Source organism: Myodes glareolus, chromosome 14 (assembly GCF_982192425.1).
Source record: "Myodes glareolus chromosome 14, mMyoGla1.1, whole genome shotgun sequence".
In the NCBI taxonomy this organism is placed as follows: Eukaryota; Metazoa; Chordata; class Mammalia; order Rodentia; family Cricetidae; genus Myodes; species Myodes glareolus.
This window is the reverse complement of record NC_142039.1, coordinates 29,349,397-29,363,450: the sequence shown is the minus strand read 5'-3', so window position 1 is coordinate 29,363,450 and position 14,054 is coordinate 29,349,397. Positions and strand designations below refer to the sequence as shown.

The window sequence follows — 14,054 nt, the reverse complement described above, 5'->3', positions numbered from 1 at the left end:
ACTCAGCTTCTTTAAGGCAGCAGGACACTTTTGATGCCAGTGCTGGAGCCAGCAAACAAGACATTGGATAAGTAGTAAGTCACAGAATCAGTTCATCCATCTTCACTTTATTAAACTAGCCTTAATTGTAGAATGTCTTTACTTCTTATTTTTTTAATAACTCAGAGTACTCAGTGTTAATTTAAACTGACACCTATGCATGGAAATGTTTTAAATTCTGTTAAGAATGTAAGGGAAGGGGCATCTCTTCTGGTAAGTGATCAGCCCACTCTTTGTGCACACCTTGCCACAGGATCTTCACTGAAGCAGCACACTTTTACACTTTTGCTGACTGTCCCTGTGCAACAGGAGCACATGACTTCCATGTTCTACATCACTTTTGCCCTTGTCACCTCTTATCTTTAGCCTAGTCATAAATGCAGAGACGCTATGTATCAGGAACAGACATCACATGTTTTCAGGTACCAGTCAGTCTATGTATATGCACTCATGTACTGGCGTGCGCGTGCGCGCGCGCACACACACACACACACACACACACACACACACACACACTCCTGTTCATTACTTTCAAATCTCTGGCACATGTTGTAACTCAGAGACACTTCTGAGGGCTTGCATTGTGCTAAAGAATTAAGACCCAGCTTCACGTGTTAATTTGGTTTGTCTAAAGCACAGGGGCATAGCACAAATGTAATTTAGTTAATACTTAGTTAATATCCTCATTGTATATAATACACACACATACGCATATATAAAGAAAAATTATGTGCATTTTGAAATGGTTCCATAATGCTGATCAGCATGCAACTGGATGAGTCCTGCTAGCTTACATCATCCAAAACAATAGATATATTTTTAAAAAGACTGATGAATGTCTCTATAAACAATGGTGAACTGAGGTGACTAAAGGCAGTGAGCAAGTCACTGTGTCCTGGGAACTGGCTGCTCACCTCCTGTCTGTTGGCTAAGAGTTTGTTAAGCCTGAGTGTTAGCCTTTGTCAAGTTGTTGCAGATACTCGTTACTGTAGGCAGAGCCCACACCATGCTCTGAACCCTTTCCACCACTGTCGCTGTTTCTAACTCCATCTCCCAATACTTTCCATAGGGCCTGGATTCCTTCTGAAAACATTCAGGATATTACAGTCAATGTTCACCGACTGCATGTGAAGCGCAGTATGGGCTGGAAAAAGGCCTGTGATGAGCTGGAACTACACCAGCGGTTCCTGCGTGAAGGCAGGTTCTGGAAGTCCAAGAATGAGGACCGAGGTGAGGAAGAGGCAGAGTCCAGTATCTCGTCCACCAGTAACGAACAGGTGAGTGATGTCTCGGTAAGAAGGTCCTGATGAATCTGCATTTTCAATGCAGAAACCTCCGTATACATTCCTCACTGTCATAAACAGGTTTTGACATCTTCTTTCCCTTTCATACAAACATCTGTAAAGTGCTCTGCACAAGTAAGCACCCCAGTGCAAAGATGTGAGTGGGTAGAAGCGACTTGGAGCCTGACCCAGCCGGTGGGAGGAGTAAGTGCGCTGCTCGGCTCTGCAGGTCCACAGGCTCTTCCATCACTGATCCACAGCAATAACGAAGCAAGTGGCTGCTGAGTGGATGGAAGGACTTCCTTCTACCTGCGGGTCCACTACAAGTATTCTCAGCACAGAGGTATTTCCTAGTGTGCCAAATAATAAGATACTACTTTTATAATGCCCACAGCTGAAGGTCACTCAAGAACCAAGAGCAAAGAAAGGACGACGTAATCAGAGTGTGGAGCCCAAAAAGGAAGTAAGTTGCCCACCTCACAGTGTCCAGGTGGCAATGGAGAGAGGAAAGAGTCTGAAAGTACGGTCAAGACAGTCAAGTAATGTCCGTCAAGTTAAGGCCCAGTCTCCCGACTCGTGTCGCTGTGGACCGCTGCTCGACCAGCACACGAGCGCACAGTCTCCGTCCCCAGTAAGCAGCCGTGGAGCAGAGGCCGGGGAGCGAGCAGGGTGCTGCTGTGTTTCCTGAGAACCTGGTGTTTTTCATGGCAGTATGTACAACAGAGCAGTTATTTGATGAACCAGTCATGCCAGCACTTGAAAATGAGGAGACAATGGTCAAGCTTTCTTTTTGTATGATCTGAGCATGTTTTAAAATTGTAAATCTGGGTACATGCCAGACACATTCAGTGAGGTGTGATTTAGGACTCTAGCAAATCTATTGATAGTTGATAATGATTTTATATTTTGTAAACCAAAAACTTTATTTTAAAAGTAAGATCCATTGTGCTAATATATAGTGAAATTATAAATGAAATTTTTTTTTTAGAATCTTCTTACACTATTAATTGTTTAACTTTTCATTTACTGGTTGTGTTTGGGGAGGATGTATTTAATTGTGGCAAAATATAACAAGATACCAGCCTTACTTGCTTGTTAACAGCATTCGTATGTGTGTGTATGTGTGTCTGCACACACATGCACGTGTGCACACACAAACACTGAATTTTTCTCTTAGCTGAGTTTGGGTGAGTTACAATGCCCTGTTTTGCTTCTAAACACTTTAGGAACCAGAGCCAGAAACGGAAGCAGTAAGTTCCAGCCAGGAAATCCCCACCATGCCTCAGCCAATTGAGAAGGTGTCAGTGTCAACCCAGACCAAGAAGTTAAGTGCCTCTTCTCCAAGAATGCTGCATCGAAGCACCCAGACGACTACTGATGGCGTCTGTCAGAGCATGTGCCACGACAAATACACCAAAATTTTTAATGACTTTAAAGACAGGATGAAGTCGGACCACAAGCGTGAAACAGAAAGAGTGGTCCGAGAGGCGCTGGAAAAGGTGGGGCTGTGCACTGCTGGGGGGCAGTGGAGAGTGGAACAGCTTCTCGCAGGAGCGGCTGAACCAGTATTCCTATTCTGTTCTAATTAGTAATGCTTTCTTGCTAACATCTTTTGTGTGTACTGCAGTAGTGGGGACAGAGCCTGAGCTCAGCAGTAAGGCTTTGCTGACCTGTGTGACCTGTCTATTGCTGTCTTCATTTCAGCTGCGTTCTGAAATGGAAGAAGAAAAAAGACAAGCGGTAAATAAAGCTGTAGCCAACGTGCAGGGTGAGATGGACAGAAAGTGTAAGCAGGTGAAGGAAAAGTGTAAGGAAGAATTTGTAGAGGAGATCAAGAAGCTAGCGACACAGCACAAGCAGCTCATTTCTCAGACCAAGAAGAAGCAGTGGGTGAGTAGTACCCTGTCCCCAGCGCTGCTGGAAAGGCGGTGGGCTGTGGTGAGGTCAGCTCAAACAGAGAAGTGCAGTGCACACAGGTGGCCTGAAGAGTGGTTATGACTCCAGAGCATTCAAGGGATGTCCTCGACCCTCCTGGGCAGAGCTGACGTTGTCGTTTTGCACAAGTACAGTCATCTGCAGCTTTTCGAGCAGTGGAGACGACTTTAATCTGGAGATGTCTAATGGTCTTCAAACTGAAAAACTGCATGTGTATCCCAACAAGCGATGTCCCTGTCCCAGACATTTCACATTACAGTAGCTTACAGAAATTGCTTCCTTATGTTTACAGTAAGAGCATGTCATTGCTGGGCAGTCGCCCTTCCTTCAGCTTGACTGGAAGTGTCACTGAGTCCTGCATATAGAGCCCCATAGCTCTGAGGGAACTACCTAGTGGAAACAATTTTCCCTTATGTTCCTAATTTGATTTCAATTTAAATAAGATTCTATATAATATTTCATGATAATTTTTCCGTTTACCTAGCTTCTATTATGAAGATTCTGTAAATATATGTAAATTTTTCATAAAGTATGTGGTATGAAAAAATTGTTATAAAGACTTAACAAGAACGACAAGGGCATACTGGCACATCCGTAGAAGCCTGTATAGACAGCTCTGTGGGAAGAACTGCTGGCTGAGGAGACAGGTAGACATAGGCAGGCGCAAAGGTGTGCTCCAGCAAGCTCCAGAAGGCCCAGACACCACATTGGTAATTCTGTCTTACATAAGACACTAGATTTATTGAAGACATGATTCTCTTCACCTTCCCAACAGCAATACAGCAGGAGTTGCCATTGTTGATGTAGCAAAATCACAAAACTCGAAATATTAATTTCAACAGAGAGTAAAAACAAATACGCAGCCAAGAAGAAAACTGGAAGGTTGAATTTTTAATTTTTTTGTTTGTTTTTTGTTTTGGTTTTTGTTTTTGTTTTTCAAGACAGGATTTCTCCGTAGCTTTGGAGCCTGTCCTGGAACTTGCTCTTGTAGACCAGGCTGGCCTTGAACTCACAGAGCTCCACCTGCCTCTGCACTCATAGGCGAGTGTGTCTGTCAGCTCGTGTGCAGAGTACCACGCTATAGTCTTGTGGATTCTAAGCTCAGCCTAGTTTTTCCTGCTCATCCTCCTGGAAGGCATCTACAGCGGTGCAGCTGCTAGCTCACCAGCCCTACTTAAGATTCAAGCATGAACATTCCCCTTCTTTCTTCTCCCATGTCTAATGGTCTAGCCTTAACACTAGGCACTTTTGGATTCAGCTGGCCTTTGTGGAAACTTTTAGTAGCAAGAGTGACTTTTCCCTGAAAGACAGAGCAAAGAAAGAGCTTCCTTCATAGATAATGCAGTGGAGTGATGTGACGGGTGGGAAACCAGAACTCCAAATGCCCGTAGGAGTCAGAGCAGGTAGAGAATGTGAGGGAAGAGCCGCATTAGGGAGGAAACAGTTGATGCTGGAGTCAGTGGACTTGAGCAAGCCGATAGAGACACAGGTGGGTGCAGTGTGGGGAAGAACCCTCACTGTGGGTTCCTGTCCTTCTACATAAGATACGCCACTGCACATCATGTACCTGTGGGCTAGCCTGAGCCAGAGAGCTTTGTAGGCACAGCTTTAGAAACTTAGCAGGCCCTGAGCTGTTGGCCCTGGTCTCATGTGTGCCTCCTGCCCTGCAGTGCTACAACTGTGAGGAGGAGGCCATGTACCACTGCTGCTGGAACACATCCTACTGCTCCATCAAGTGCCAACAGGAGCACTGGCACGCAGAGCACAAGCGCACCTGCCGCCGGAAGAGATGAGCCCGTCCGCCACCCTCACACGCAGCGGTTTTTGTTTCCAAGAAGCCAAAATTGTTTAGAATTTGCTTCCCATTTTGCACCAGCCTTTAAACACTTTTCGTGGTGAAATTTTGCACAGTAGTTTAAATCTTTTGTTAATGCTCCTCCGGCATTTTTCGGGGGCTGAAGTAACATCAATGGAGGGTATTACTCTAAATAAATTCTAATTGAAGATTTGTTGCATTTTCAGCAAATTTTAAAACATTTTTAGGTTTTACAGAGATTTTAACCTTTAAACAACAGATCTTAAAACAACAACAGGTGACTACGAGTGAGTCTAACAAAGACAGAACAGAGCTGAATGTAAGAGCGGCAGACGCTTCAGAAGAAAACAGACTACCTGGCCGTTGACCTGGCCACACGTGACCTTGCTGAGCTGGTTTTGTGCAGCTTGCTCACTGTTCACAGGCATTGCCTGTGGCCGTGCTGGCGGCATGTGATTGAATATAGGGAACAGGGTTGACACAGCAGGGCTAGCCCTGCATATTTTTTCTTAAATATTTCCCAATTGTGTTTTCATTATTTCTTTTCAATATATAACTTTTATAACAAATTATTAGCTTTGATCTTGTAGTTTAAAATTGCAGGGAAACTGGGGTAATCTTTTACTGAGCTGGATCTTAGAGAAAAATGAATATTTAAATTTTAAAGTTTGCACATTTCATCTTTGTCCTGACATGAGTGCTTGTAACAAAATCAGCAGCAAAAACAAAAATCAAAAACCAAAAACTACCTGTACTCAGAACGTGGAATACAGCTGAGGCATGGAGTTTCTTCACTGAACCCCCTCCCTCCCCAGGGCCACCCTAACCTTACTCCCTGTGTCTCCTCGAGTGTGAGTTAGTACTCAGAGAGAGAAAGCACTTACGTGTGACAGAAGCTGTTGTTTGTAGGGAGGGTCATTGCTACTAACGAGCTCCGTCACTGCACACAGTGACTAGTGCATGTTACTTTTCTTGTATTAAAGATGCCGTGATTTGTACAAAGTCTGTATTTTGCGGGATGTCTGGTTAAGAAACATTACCAGTAGGAATGGATCGATAGTTGAATAACATTTTTTATATATACATAGATATATAAAAGACAACCAGGAAAATTAAATTTCTTTAAAACTATCTCCCAATTTGTTTTTTTTTCCTCCAAGACCGATCATAGACCAAGCCAAATTCCTACTTTATCCTTTAGTTATTTTTTGAGGTTAGAGAAATAATTTGTAAATATTTATTTAGACCTTTGATATTTATTAAAGCAATTACTCACAACAGAAGTGGAAGAGTCGGGAGAAAAGCCTTTTAAAAAGTTTTCTCCGGTCCATCAGGGTCACTCTAAAGATGAAGGCTAAGGAGTCTTCTGTGAGCCTCCTCCAGCCAGCGCTGATGCTATTGCAGATGGTGGTAACACAAGTTAATTGACAAACTACTGCCCAACGGAGCACGCTCTTTTGTATAAACCACCAGTATCCCATCAACTCCTCCAGGTTATGCAGTAACTGCAGTAACTTGGCACCACCGCTCCCTCCTCGCTGCCGCGTAACCATCATTGCTGCTGCGCTGCCCTAACCAAGGACACTTGACAGTCTTTGTTTTCAGGTTTTAAAACTTCGATCCACCCCTGTGAGAGCAAGTTATTGTGGGAATATTTTTGGTGTAAAATCATTCCAGAGTATGTACTATTTACCTGATAGCTGCATGAAAGTGAGGTTCCTGTTACTTTGGCTTCTTGTCTCTGTCGACGCGGCTGCACATTTCCAAGTTACTACAGCGTGAAACTGTGTGTTTAAAAAAAAAACAAAATTAAAAAAAGATTGTGGCCTGGTTTTGTAAAAGTTTTAGGTAAAATTACAATTGATTGTTTTAGGAATCATTAAAATTTTCTGCAATCATAAAGCTATATCAAGGTGTTGAGTTAAGCCACTCTGCACATTGTAAGTACCCATCGTGGCTGTCCAGTTCTATGATGCATTCTGGCATTTTGTAAGCTGCTCTGACTAGCAATATATAGATTTCATTTACTGTGTTAACATTGGTTAATAAATGTATTTAAAAAAACAACAACAATTCTTGTCCATAAGCCGCTTTAGTTCAGTGTTCTGTGGCAGACATAAACAGTTACACCTACACAGTCAAGAGCCATGGGTTGCTTATAGGGACGATTAAACCAGTGTGGCCAACTGGAGCAATGGCTCAGCACTTAAGAGCACCATCGGCTGCTCTTAAAGAAGACCAGAGTATAATTCCCACATGGCAGCTCACAAGCATCTGTAACTCCAGTTCAAGGGAACCCAATGTTCTCTTCAGATCTCTGTGGGCACCAGGCACATACTATGAAGGTAATACATTCATACACATAAATATAAAGAAGGAAAATTAAACGTATTCTGTTCAGCTCTTCACCTCAATATTTATCTTGGGTCATTTCTCAGAAAGAGGATGAGGTCATGTACTCATGCCAGCTCTTGAGAATGCTGAGCAGTCAGGGTCACCCTGTTCTCACTTGGGATGGCAGGTGGGTGCCATTACCAGCCTAGGGTTTTCACATCAATGTTAACCTGTCTGCATGTAGTTTTCTGTGTGGTCTTACCACTGACATCCTGTAGTAGAATCACAGGTGGGATGATTTAGGTTTGAGCTTACTGTAGGGTTCTGAATCTTCCAATAGTCATCACAGAATATTCTAGTCACTTCATTTTGTCTTTGTCTCTAAGCAAAAAGCTTACCTGTCCTACACAACTCAAACTTCAGATGCCTAATTCTAGACCTTAAACATAACAACTGTGCTTAGAAAGATTTTCAACTAAGAAATACTTTAACAGGTATGAGCCCATGAGAGTGCAGACTAAGTGACAGTCTCACTGCAGCCAGCCAGGCCAGAGTGGAGGCAGTGGTGTGTGCTAGGACACAGATAAGCAACTTGCACCTTCCCAGGGCTGAAACAAAAACCTGCAATAGACACTGCCTGGAATGCCTGTATCCTAATACATTAGAAGGGAGCTTTTTAATTAGTCTAGCAACCAGTATCCTTGGTCTGGCCACTCAAGACCAGGCAGAATAGACAAGTCAATCCAAAGTGATTTACTAATGTACCTAGATGTGCTTAACTGGTGAGTCACAGAGCTCGATCTCAAGCTCAGGTTGGTTTGATTGCAAAGTCCATTTTTTTTTTTTTAACCCATCTGCTGTGCCAAACTCTGGTAGAGAAACTTAATGCCCTTCTGACAGTTGTCAGCAAGCTCAGCATCCTGAGTCATACTTGTCATCTCCCTACCTCAGAGCTGGCATCTTCATTCCACCCACACATTGTTCTCCCAATCCAGAGCCGCTATGCCCCTCACTAAGAGAGAGGGCAGAGCAAGCAGTTCTACCCGTGTCTTTGTCTGTAGTCTCCAGTTTAGAGGTACACAGACCTGATGTCAGGAGGCCGTGGATTAGTGCACTACAAGGTGCTACTTCAGCACAGGCATCATTAACAACTTACCAAGTGGTGCCACTCTGAGGATCACAGCTGTATTGCCAGGAAAATAAAAGTGATGGGTCCATATACCAATGTCTAAGACAAACTGCATGAAATTCTATAGGTGCCTTGAGTCTAGAACTATCTTGATTTTCAGGTTAAGAATTCTTGACCAAGTCACATTAATAAAACATCAGTATGTAGAGAGACAATAGAGCTCCTATAATGTCATCTAGACTGCTCAAAGCCACATAGATAGCTCACCAGGGGACTGCAAAGGTTGGGATTCATGAAGTGGGTCTGCAGCATGGGAGACTGGAGGTTTGCTTCTTGTGAACTTCCAGGCCATATGGAGTCTGCTGACCAGGTATGAAAATTCACAGGTGAGTTTTACTGCATTAAACTACAAACTCCATAAAGCAAAAATGTGGACAATGAAATAGAATGTTACCAGAACAGTACATTTTATAGTTGCCATACTGTAAAAAAAAAAAAAATCACAACTAAGTAAAATTAATATATCTCATCAAACATTTTTGATGTTGGAAGTCCTTTGATATTTTGCTTGTATTGGTTAATGAATAAAGAAGCTGCTTTGGCCTGTGATAGGGCAGAGCAGAGCTAGGTGGAAAACCTAAACTGAATGCTGGGAGAAAGAAGGCGGAGTCAGTGAGATGCCTTGTATCCACCGGAGGAGACAGACTTGCCCTGGAACTTTACTGGTAAACCGTGAGCCTCATGGTAAAATATGAAATAATTGAGATGGGTTAATTTGAGATATAAGAGCTAGTTAGAAATACGCTTAGGCTATTGGTCAAACAGTATTGCAATTAATATGGTATGGGAGGCCCTTCTGTCTATGTGTTGTTTTTATTGGTTAATGAATAAAGAACTACTTTGAGCCTATGGCAAGGACAGAACAGAACTAGGCCGGAAAAGTTAGGTTGTATGCTAGCTTTTTTATGCTGGGAGAAAGAGGGCGGAGTCAAAGAGATGCCATGGAGTCACTGCCAGAGTCAAACATGCTGAGCAAGCCACTGCCACATGGCAATACACAGATTAATGGAGATGGGTTAAATTAAATTGTAAGAGCTAGCCAATAAAAAGCTATAACTAATGGGTCAAGCAGTGATTTAATTAATACAGTTTCTGTGTGATTATTTCAGGGCTAAGCTAGCTAGGCAGCCAGGAACCAACAAAAGGCTCTCTCCTCCAACATTAGTACAGATTTCTGTGTGATTATTTCAGAAGTCTGGACAACCAGGAAACAAACTGCCAACACTGTTTAATTTGTAAGTAATGTAAAATTATGCTTATTACTTTGAGACAGGGTCTCCCTCACATATTCCTGACTGGCCACAAACTATGTATCCAAGAGTGACCTTGAACTTATTATCTTTCAGGCTGTACTTCCAGAGTGCTGAGATCACAGGCATGGACCACATCTGCCTCGTGGTTCTGAGGATGGAACCCAGGGCTTTGTGCATGCTAGCCAAACTCTCTACCAAAGAGCTATACCTCAGTTCTAATATAAAAATTATGTCGTTTGCATTCTTAGTTTGTATCAAGCTTTCAAAATCTAGTATTTTTTACTTTCCCCATGTCTTTATTGAGGCTAGACACACTATCCAATGTTACCGTTGACTTCCTTTGTCATAGATAAGTACCTGTCCTATCAAATGACTGACTGTGGCATTCACCAGCATACATGTTTTAGAGTGCCTAGGAGATGCAGAAAAAGAAAATTTAATTCTTGCCAGAATTAGACCATCCTTGAGGCTCTGTTGCAGTTTCAAATCTGAGAGCTTAGAAATTTTCTAGTCACCACATTCTAAAGAAAAGTGAGGTCCCATCAGAAATCCTTTAATGTGATAAGGATTAACCTTGAGGATGGGGTAGGCAAGGCAAAATTTTACCTGCATCCTCTATGGCTAGGAAAGAAAGACCTACATGGAAATGAGTATGTGCACATTGACATGGGGCCTCACAGAAATCCCCACAGTCAAAGATGTGTTGATGTGGAACAGCAGGTGAGTGTGGAAGGGGCTGGTGATGGGAGCTGGCAGAAGAAAAGAGCTTTTGGGAAAAGAACAAGATTGTCAGTAGAGGATGTCTCTTCTTGGGGATCGTTCTCCAGGGAGTTTTATTCTCCTGTTTCTAAGAGGAAAGGAGTGATGAGAGCATTCTTTGCACCCAGCCCTCATGCAGAACTAGCGTTTCAGATGGTGTACTTTGCTGCTCTTCAGGGAAATGTTAAGTGAATCAGTCCAGGGGAAGACAGCACTGATGTGACATGGATGAGATTTTAAAGCAGTCATGGGCAAAGATTCGCAGAGTACCTTGTCTGTCAGGAATCAGGGATGGGAGTTGCTAGGGAATGGCCAGCATCCCAACCACGAAAGATGAGTGAGATCCAGAGACCAACAGCAACACTAGCTCCTGAAAGGACCTCACACCTGTCCTTACCAGTATAGAAAAGATTGAAACCAAGGACAAAGGAAACACAGAATGAATGCAAAAGCCTCCCAAAATAACCTCCCCCTGAGGGGCCAGGACACACCCACTACGACTGCTGTTCAGCCATCAATCACCCTCCACAGTCTCACCCCTAGACTCCAAGACACAAGAAACCTCACGTACTATTGACTTCTACATGTCCCATGTCGTCCTATACACAGCAACATTCTCATCTAGTTGCTATGAGAAAATTCCCGACAAATCAAGGAAGGAAGGAAGGAATTATTTTGGCTCACCAGTCAAGGTTCAAGTCCATCATGACACAGGAGGCACAGGAGTAGAAGTCCGGGGTTTCTGGCCATGTATCTGCAGCTGAAAGGCAATGACGGACCAATGCCTGTCCCTATAAATACCCTCTAAAGCAATAAACTAAGTCCAGTTGACAATGAAGATTAGCAATCACATATGCACACCTAGAATGAAAATCTAGCAACAGTTGTTAGACTCCTCTAGCAATCTACTGTGCTGAATGTATGTGAATGTTGTGTGCTCACCCCCCACTGTGATCAGAGAATTTGCAATGCTTGCATTCGGAGATGGAGGGAGGAAAAGGAGAGATATTGTGAGACAGCATGATGCCAGGTGACTGCGAGTAATTAAAATCATGGGAACCAAAACCACAGATAGAGGACAGCCAATAGACAAGATAGACTCTAAACAGTACTGTAAAGGGTGTAAAAAAAAAAAAAAAGTAGAGTCCTCACCCACTGCTGGCAAGAATGTAAAATAAGGACTTGGGAGATGGCTCTGTTGGCAAAGTACTTTTCGTTAAAGTATGAGGACCTGGGTTTGATCTCCAGAACCCATGCATAAAAGGCCATTACTCCAGTGGTGGGGATTGGTGGATTCTGGGAGCTTTCATGGAGCCTTGTTTGCTTGCAAAGTTCAGCCAGAGAGATACCTTGTTTAAAAAAAAAGGGGGGGGGGAGATATTTACATATATTGTTATCTATCTACCTATGTATATGATTTTACATGACAGATGTATATAATCAATCTGTCGTGTGTGTGTGTGTGTGTGTGTATGTGTGTGTGTGTGTGTGTGTGAGAGAGAGGGGGGGGGGAAAGTGGACAATGCCTGAGGTATGACACCTAAGACTGTCCTTAGGGCACAAGCACATGTACACATGCACACAACACACACACATAAAAAGAGAGAGAGAGACAGAGACAGAGAGAGAGAGAGAGAGAGAGAGAGAGAGAGAGAATTAGAATGTAAAAACAGGCAGTTACTTCAAGAAGTTAGTTACTTGGATGCACCATACAGTATGACCACATGTCCAGCCACTTTCTGGGTATGTATACCTCAGAGAACGAAAAGCATAGCTGCTATGAATTGTGTGCATGCCCATGGTGGTGTCACTCCTCAAAGTTACAGCGTGTCCCAGATGCCCACTAAAATGTAGTGCACACTCTGCAATGGGTCAAAGACGCAAGTGCTGCATCAAGGATAAACACAAGAACATTCTCCTCTGGCAAGAGTCACAGAAGCTCACTTGTTGCATGATTTTGTTTTTAGGACATTTCCAGAATAAGCAAATCTGTAGAAAAAGAAAACACATGGTGTGGGGAAGGGAATGAGATGAGCAAGTGTGGGAAGCTGTGACTGCGAGGAGTAAAGCCCCTCATCTCTTACTGGAGAGACAACCTTCTGAAACAGGTTTGTGGTGATGGCGGCTGACTCTAGGATGTGCATTAAGACATAAATTCAGGCTTTGTATGGGTCTGATATGTGACTTTTATTTCAAAAGACTATTTAAACTAAAAGCATTCTTAATCGTGACTGTTAGAAAGTTGTTCTGCGGGAATCTGTCAGAGCAGAACGAGTGTTCAGGCTACGCCTGTTCCACAGTGGCTCCTTGTCATACTAAAGTGGACATAAGGTACATGTTTAAAGATACTTTTAGACAACACAAAGTAAACTGTTCAAGTTTATTAATTCGGTTTAGTACACTGAGTGTACTGTATATCAGGTCCTGCCATGCCTTGTCTGAGGGCAGAGACAAGAAGCATTGATGTATCAAGCACCCACCAATGTTGATATTTTAGACATGATTTTAGCCTTTGATTATACAGTGGCTTGATTAGAGCTACAAAGGAAGGCAGTGACGGGTGGGAATGAGGAAGAGCAGAGATTTGAGGATGTTCAGCATTCTGTTTTAAACACTGTGCTTGCCTAGCATGAGCGAGACCAGCATTCAATCACTAGTCACCAAAACCCACACATAGCAATGAGGAGATGGAGGCAGGGTACCAGAAATTCAAGATTACCCTCAGCTCTACAAACTGAACCACATGAGACCTTGATTTTTAAAGGCTGACATTTGAAAAATGATGCAAAAGCATAAAAAATGCAAAATAGGACTTTATGATGTGTCTCTGGGTAAAGTTTTAAACAGCAGCACAAAGTGGAGAGAAACATTCTCAACTTCATACACAGAGGACTCAGTTCTCCAATTAATAGAGTTAGGAACCGTGAAGAAGCAAAGGTCTCATCAATGACATCTGAGAAGACGATACAACCACATGTTTAAAAATAAATGCAGAAACATCATTTAGCTCAGTGATGAAGAAACAAGATTTACAACTGGCTCAGAGACTCTTGAAGCCACCACAAACACCAAGAACAGAATTCTAAAATGAAATTATAAATAGATGAATTCAGTCTATCACTAAGCAATAACCAATATATCCATACAAAACAGTTTGCTTTCCACGGGCAGGAGTAATTATTTCCTGTAATTCTGTCTGAAGTAGATCATAGATAGTAAGAGGCACAGATAGCCTGGTGACTGAAGATGGCAGCAGCAGTCCTCATTCACCCACTGAAAAGCCAGTCCCCTGTACACACCACTCTTGTAGAGGGCCTGAGCTTGGCTCCCTGCACCCACATCAGGTAACCTATAACCCTTGCCACTCTAGCTCCAGGGGATCTAACACCTCTGGCTTCTGCAGTCACCCACATTCATGTGCAAATACTCACACATACAAACACAAT

The 14,054-nt window shown here is 42.9% G+C and overlaps 1 protein-coding gene across 15 annotated transcripts in view; it reads left to right on the top strand.

The window, feature by feature from the left end:
* Positions 1-7,146, top strand: part of Zmynd11 (zinc finger MYND-type containing 11) — an 86,172-nt gene extending 79,026 nt beyond the window's left edge. For 9 of the 15 annotated variants that reach the window (XM_085699218.2, XM_085699225.2, XM_085699221.2 and 6 more), the window contains 5 exons: positions 1,109-1,316; positions 1,717-1,785; positions 2,549-2,821; positions 3,027-3,212; positions 4,928-7,146. In XM_085699218.2, the coding sequence (XP_085555344.1) occupies positions 1,109-1,316; positions 1,717-1,785; positions 2,549-2,821; positions 3,027-3,212; positions 4,928-5,050 (859 nt within the window). In that variant the 3' untranslated portion in view covers positions 5,051-7,146. Of the gene's footprint in view, positions 1-1,108; positions 1,317-1,716; positions 1,954-2,548; positions 2,822-3,026; positions 3,213-4,927 lie in introns of all 15 variants that reach the window. The other 6 variants (XM_085699213.2, XM_085699212.2, XM_085699211.2 and 3 more) reach the window with 1 other exon arrangement.
* Positions 7,147-14,054: the final 6,908 nt, after the last annotated feature.